Here is a 6,980-nt window from a genome sequence, read left to right on the forward strand (position 1 = left end):
GTTCAGCATCTCCTGCCCTGAGACCTGGGGACCACTACCCACCACGCTCACCACATACGGGTCACCACGTACTGCCATATCTCAGGCGTGCATCTTCCTGCGTCCACATTTAGGAGGTGGATCTGCTTCCCCCGGCGGGGACAGTGGCTGGTAAAGCGCTGTTTTAACAGGGCTGGGGAGCTAGAAAGCATCTCTGCCCCTGAGGATGACCTTTGAGAAATAAGCCCCAGAGGTCTTGTTTAACACTGGTGACAAGTGGATCATCCTAAGGGGAAGTGAAAATACATATGCAGAGATTTGGGGTGGTTTTGGTGGCAGGCATTAGCTGTATGCAGCGAAAAAGGGCTGTTGTATTAGTCTGTAATTTGGAAATGGAAAGCCTGGATGATCCTGGCTGGAGGTTGTGTTGCTGTGAGGGCAGTTCAAGGGCTCAAGCACAGCCCGGCAGACAAAAGCATCCGCTGGTTGGGAAGCCCCAGGCCCCATCATGCAGGAAAAGGAGATGTGGAGTGCGTTTTCTTTAATTGCATTTAGAAGCAAATTCTGAATTAAAGGTGAGGTGTGCGGTGAGCCCTGTAACTCTCACACTGGATGTGGATGCACGCGTGTGTTTTATATTGTATTTAGGAACAACTGCCAAGATAAAGGGGAATAAAGGAAGCTTCTTTCTTCTCCCTGCAGTCAGACTGTGCTTTGCAGCCGGCTGCCCCATGGGACCGGCAGCGTGGCTGCTCATACTGATGTGCTAACGATCCTTGAGAAGATGCTGGGTAGCTCAGCATCCCCACGTGCACGGACACCCAAAATCGGCGGGTGGGGAGAGCTTTGTGCTGGGGATGCTCGGGAAAGCTGGAGACCCTTAAAACAGCATCATTCTCCAGGTTGTGCAGCTCCTCTTCCCAGCGCTGGAAAGCATCACTGCTCCTTACACGGGCAGCTTATGGCTTGCTTCTTGACTATTTTCTGAGCTCCTTGGCATCAGGCAGTGCTGCTGGCTGGTGATTGAATTAGGGGAGCTGCAGCCCTATCTTGCTCAGCCAGCTTTGGTTCCAGTAAGGAGTAATCACCAGAGTGTTTTCGCTCAATCCCACAGAGCCCAGAGAGGCTGAAAACGGGAGCGCAGTCAGCGGAGGGCGGCAGGGATGAGCAGAGCCCTCTCACGTGAAGCCCCTGCGCCTGTCGGCTCCCTGGGCAGCCCTGCTGCATCCCTGCCCCGGGCACGGCGCACTGTGAGCACTTGCTCGTTTGCTGCGCTCGTGAGATGCACTGACGTCCCGGGGTCACTCGTGTGATCCCCGTGTTTGGAGCGGGGGTTAATCACAGCCTGTCCGTATTCCTGGCTGACCGTTCCTTGCCTTTTATTAATCTCTCCGGCTGTGTCCTTGGACCAAGGCATAGCCCATCGCAGAGCAGCTGTAAAGCCGTCTCCTGCGTCAGCCGAGCAGCCTGGTGCTGCTCCCAGCAGCGCAGGCATCTTCCTGGGTGAGGTTTGCAGTATCGAGTTTTCTAAGAGCTGGTGGTGTCCAGGGAGCAGAGGGAATGGTGGGTCGACACACTGGGGTGCTGGAACCGAGTTGGTAGCGCCTTGACGCCTGCAAGCGAGCTGGAATCCCACAGACTGTGAGGAGCACATATCCAGAGAGGGTGTGCTGTCCCTGTGGGTCTTTGAGAGCAGGCTGAGATGTAGGTGAGCTAAACTTCGGGCAGGCAACAACTGGGTGACCCTTGTAGGTTCCTTCCGTTCCTCCTTTTTCCGGCGATTGCCAATCAGCCTCTTTTAAAATAGCTCTGTTTGGGCCACAGCACAGGCCAGGGCACCCCAAATCACCGTTGCTATTTGAAAATCTGCATGGCAGTGTGTTTGTGCATCAGCAAAGGGGGTCCTTGCAGCAGAGGAAGCGGTGGGCAGGGACAGCACTGACCAGCTCTGCTCTCTTTCAGGTTTCTTGTCCTTCCTGTGGTTTGTAGCCTTCTGCTTCCTAGCAAACCAGTGGCAACGGACGACGATGAGCATAGGGGTTTCGCAAGGAGCAGATGCCGCCCGGGCAGCGATCACCTTCTCCTTCTTCTCCATCATCGTTTGGGTAAGCGGAGCTAAGGTGGGAAGAGGAGAAATGAAACCTGTTCTGGGCTCAGTGCTGAGCTGGGAGGAGGAATTTGGGGCACAGTTTGGAGAAGTGAATCCTGGTGGGCAGCAAGGGGCTCTACTGAGAAAACCTGCGGTCCCTCCAAATAGAGATGAAACCTGTGGTTTCTTACCCAGGAAGCATCAGCTCTGGTCCTCTCTTGCTGGGGAATTCCAGACTTCCCTTCTCCTGTGGCTGGAAAGTTGCGTTCCCATCGAAAACGTGTCACCAGCCACGAGCTGCCCTCATTTCAGGGCCTCATTAGACCCCCGGGAACGGCTTGGTTGGAAGCAAACGAGTTCCCAGGAGCAGATCACCGCAATGAGCCGGTCTCACGGGATGGCAGGGGGATTTTGGGAGCTCTCAGGCTCGTGACTCACCCTCGGGGGACTCCAGGCTGGCTCCTCTGCTGCCCGCCCCGGAGGCAGGGGCTTGCAGAAACCCCCTTTGCTCCTGCTTTTAGGCTCTGTGCATCCCTGGGGCCGCACAGCGGCAGAGGGACATCTGCCAGGGGTGTGCAAAACCCCGTGGGGCTCCTTGCCCACAGCTGGACCCTGCATGCACCTGGGGGTGCCAGCACTGCCCGGGGGGGTCTCCTGCTCCAGAGGCTGCATGTGGAGGAGTAGGGATGGCCCCTGTGTCATCTCCACCCCCCCTCTGGCTTTTCATGGGTAGAGAGCACCCGAGATATGCTGTACTTCCATATTGCCCTAGAAGAATTGGGGCAAAGGACAGTCTGAGGCTTTCCAGCAGCAGGTCTGTCTTCAGTTCCTCGCCTGTTTAGCTGCTCCCTACTCTGTTATTATCCAAATAAATCTCTTTTAATCCCGACTCCCTCACAGCTCTTCTCCATGGCTGTATTGCCAGACTGACCATTTAATGCGGACACGAGGGAAGGGACCTGGGTGGGATGCTCTGCCCCATCCCATCAGTGTCTGCTCCCACCCCAGGGAGGGCAGTGGGGACACCGGTCCCCTGCCCCGGCACGGAGGCCGGCTGGGCTGTGGGGTCACACCAGGAGCCCCTCCGTTGGTACCTTTAATACCAGATGCTCTCCTGGATCAGCACACAACCGGCACTGGGGAGCAGGCGCTGGGCAGTGTTTGGGCAGCCATTCTCAATGTCTGCGGGTGTTGGGTTTTTTTTCCCCCCCTGAGCCTGTCATTTATAAACTAATTGAATTGTTAATGAAACATCCTCAAATAAGACCGAGTGTGGTGAGCTCGCAGCTCTGCCACCTGCGTTCCCCACGGTTTGTGACCTGAATACTGGCAACCTGGAAGAGGGTGAAGGAGTCTCGGCAGAACTGACCTATTTTGCTGGCCCGGGACTTGGCAGCTTTCCCTCCCTGCAGCGGATGGGTTTATTGGTGCCAATGGTGCCAAATCTGCACGGCTGGGGACCTGAGCCCAGGCTGCGACCCCCACCCCAGACAAAGATTTGGTGGGGGTCAACCTGTCACATGGAAATGGCATCTGTAGCATTAGGGGTTGTGGTTCGGGATTGTTTTAGCTCTTGGTTATAGTGGAGCAGGGCTGGAAGCCGCTGGGGATGCTGCGATGCGCTCGGCGCTTTGCAGTGAGCTGGGGGGGACACAGGGTCCTGGGAGGACACAGGGTCTTGTCTGTGGCGTTTCCATCCCCCCCTAACCCTCCTCCATCCGGCGGCAGGTCGCGCTGGCGGTGAAGGCGCTGCAGAGATACCGCCTGGGGACGGACATGTCGCTCTTTGCCACCGATCAGTTCGCGGCCGACCCCAACGCGGCGTACCCCGGCTACCCCACCGGCAGCGGCATCGAGAGCACAGAGACCTACCAGAGCCCCCCCTTCACCGAGACCTTAGACGCCAACCCGAAAGGTTACCAAGTGCCAGCGTACTGAAGGGCGAGGGCCGCGTACCAAGAGACCGAGTCTTACGGTGCAGTACACATAACTGGTTGATTGCAAATGTATTCAGTCCCATTTCCTTAATGTGGCAAGTCAGTGCTGGGTTCCTTACTATTAGCTAGTTGTGCAGTGAATTCTGTACAGTGGTATTGGTTCTTGTCTTACCTGTCCAAGGGTTTTATAAAAGCAGTGTTCCCTCTAAGTCAGAAGGAAGGAAGGTTGCTACCCACATCACCTACACGTGGTGAAAGATGACTAAATGCCCTCTCTGAGGTTTGACACCGGGCAGTCGGTGGTTGGGTTCTGCTGAGCGCCCGGGAAAGCCCAGAATACCTTTTCCTGTTAGAAAACACAGTAGCTGAGGAGTTGTTATTTATCTCGTTCTTCCAGAGCTAACACAGAACCGGTCTCGTGGTGGCGAGGGTGGGTGGGCGGCACTGGGGAGGTCAACCCCGTGCCGCTCCCGCTGCAGAGCTTTCCTGCACATGTTCCATGGAAAGTGCCAAATTCGCAAAGAAATAAGTGGCGTCTGTGTTACTTTTATTTGTATATACTAACTGTACAAAAAAAAAAAAAAAATCCAAACAGGTGTTTCAAACTTAGGTTAGGATGCAAGCGGCATCAGGGAGGCACAGCGGGTTGGGGGTTAAGTTAAATATCCAAATTGCTTCTGTGCTTCAACAGGGTTCTGGTTGAGAATGTAAAGAGTTACTGTTTGAGACTGGAAACCAGTTCCGCAATAGTTGGCTGCTAATTAGGAATAGCCTTGTATCAGCATGAAATACGGCGTGTTGCAGTTCCACTTCTTCACTGGGGGGGTTGGGAAAGTTTGAAAATTTACAAATAGTTTCTGGTTGGCAATGCTGAGCACTTAGTCATGCTCAAACCCCGAGCTGCCAACACAAGAAGGGTGGGTGTCTCCATCACTCAAAAGTCCAAGTCAATTAGGGGTGGCATTGAACTTGTATTTTTATACACCGTCTAGTCGCCAGCTGCAGCAGAACCTCAGGTGTGGATGTACATTTTACCCTGCGGTCTCTAGAAATGAGGAATTCAGAGAATTGAAAAGACTTTAGAGGCATTGAAGTCCATCGTATGGGGGCTCACGGTCCCGTGTTTGCAAATAGTGGGAGAAGAGAGTGCATGTAAAATGCCTGGGAAAGAGGCTGAGTTTTGGTTTTCAGCCCAAAATCCCTGCCTTGCCAAAAACAACGCAGTGTGCAAAATCCAGTAGATCCATGTCAGCAACCTGCCTGCTTTCCCTGCCCGCGCAGTGGCAGTGATCTGAGCTATTTGTCCCTAAGGACCGAGCAAAGGAGCTGAAACTTGAATTCCCAACCACCTTGGTGGCAGCTCCATCCTTAGAGGCTCCCGGCTAGCCGGGCTTTCGCCTTGCCGGTTTACGCCGGCAAAAGTTGCCTGTTGCCTTCTGACCTCGTGCCAAGCAATAGTTACCGCGCTGCCCCAGCTCTCCTTGTAGCAAAACCACCCAGCAGGTTTTTTTTTTTTTGTCATCATTAACACAGCTCATTTCTGCTGCTAAATTGCAAATAAATGCATTAATTAATAAGCAGCAAATCTCATCGTGAGCAGTCGTTATCAGTGACAAAGTGCATTCCCTCGCTCCCCTACTATTCAGGCCGGGTTAAAATGTGCATTTGCAGCGAAGGTCGAGCTTTGCTGCCGCCGAGCTCCTCCCGCTCGCCTGGCACCACCAGAGCCACGCCAGGATTTTTCAGGCAGCATTTCCCAACTCAGACACTTCTCCAACCCCGCTGCAGCTTCCCCACGCAGCGCGGCTGCGCGCGGTGGCACCGAGACCTGCCGTCCCACCGTGGTCCCCACCATGGGCTTGCCCGACAGCGATAGCAGAGGTGATGTCTCACTCTTTGCACCCACTTTGAGGTCCAAACGCTATTGGGGTACGTAGCGCTCAGCCCCGCTGCCTGGCACTGCTGCCCGCGGTGGCGGCAGAGGCAGGAGCATGAGCAGGAGGGTGCTGCACTGCTTCATCGGAGGCGTCACTTGCTCGGCTCATGCAAGGAGCAAGGAAGAGGTGACCCAGGGGCATCTGCCAGTGGCCTGTGCCACCAGGGCTTGGTGAACAGTGAGACATCCTTGCATTAAGTAGACCAGGGACACCCAAACCCCATTATGGTATAAGCCTAAATTAATTACGTTACCCTTCCGATTTTTCTAGAGTCAGTCTTGCTGGGAAAAAAGGCAAAGGATTTTAACACAGGGTGCGGTAGAACTGTAGCAATATTTTCCTTAGAGGGAACACTGAAATATTAGCAGCACAAACAGTACTTGTGTTAATATTTTAGCAAAATTATAATCAATTTAAATGTTTAAATTGATTGTATGTGAGATAATGTTTGTTCAGTACATTGTATTTTTTCTAACTATATAACTGTTCCAGACTTTTCCTTGTAACCGTAAAGAACTAAAGCTCTGTCTGACTGCGGGACGTGTCCTGACCCCTGGTGTAACCATGCTGAATATTACAACATCTGAATGTACGCACCCAGGCCTGCATTGCCTTTCTTTCCTCCCCATCCTCCCACCCGCCGGCGGTGGGATGCAGAACGGACATACACGCATACGCACACGCACACACACACCCCCCACGCACGCTCTCACACCAGTCCCCACCTTAAGAGCAGCAATGGTGAAATGGGGACAACTTCAGCATGTCTTCACCCCTGCTCCGGCCGAGGCACCGTTCTTCTCAAGGTCAGCAGCTTTCTACAGCTCCCCAAATGTCAGTATCACCTTTAACTCGCAGTCAGCAGGGTGAGCGTGTGAGGACCTGGCTGCGTTTTGCTGGGCAGGAGAGGAGGAGGAGGAGGAAGAAGGGGCTTGGGCGCCCCGAGAGGCTTCCTGGCAGCAGGAAGGCAGGACAGATTGCTCCTTGATTAAACTGGAGCTGGGAATAATGTGGCCAGCCACACCAACAGACACCTCG

The 6,980-nt window shown here is 54.0% G+C and overlaps 1 protein-coding gene across 1 annotated transcript in view; it reads left to right on the plus strand.

The window, feature by feature from the left end:
* SYNGR3 (synaptogyrin 3) overlaps positions 1–4,241 on the plus strand; it is an 11,522-nt gene extending 7,281 nt beyond the window's left edge. Inside the window, exons 4-5 of the mRNA XM_009894973.1 lie at positions 1,942–2,084; positions 3,797–4,241. Coding sequence (XP_009893275.1) covers positions 1,942–2,084; positions 3,797–4,006 — 353 coding nt within the window. The 3' untranslated portion in view covers positions 4,007–4,241. The remainder of the gene's footprint in view (positions 1–1,941; positions 2,085–3,796) is intronic.
* The last annotated feature ends 2,739 nt before the right edge of the window (positions 4,242–6,980 follow it).

This window comes from Charadrius vociferus, unplaced genomic scaffold (genome assembly GCF_000708025.1).
Source record: "Charadrius vociferus isolate BGI_N301 unplaced genomic scaffold, ASM70802v2 scaffold600, whole genome shotgun sequence".
NCBI classification, from domain to species: Eukaryota; Metazoa; Chordata; class Aves; order Charadriiformes; family Charadriidae; genus Charadrius; species Charadrius vociferus.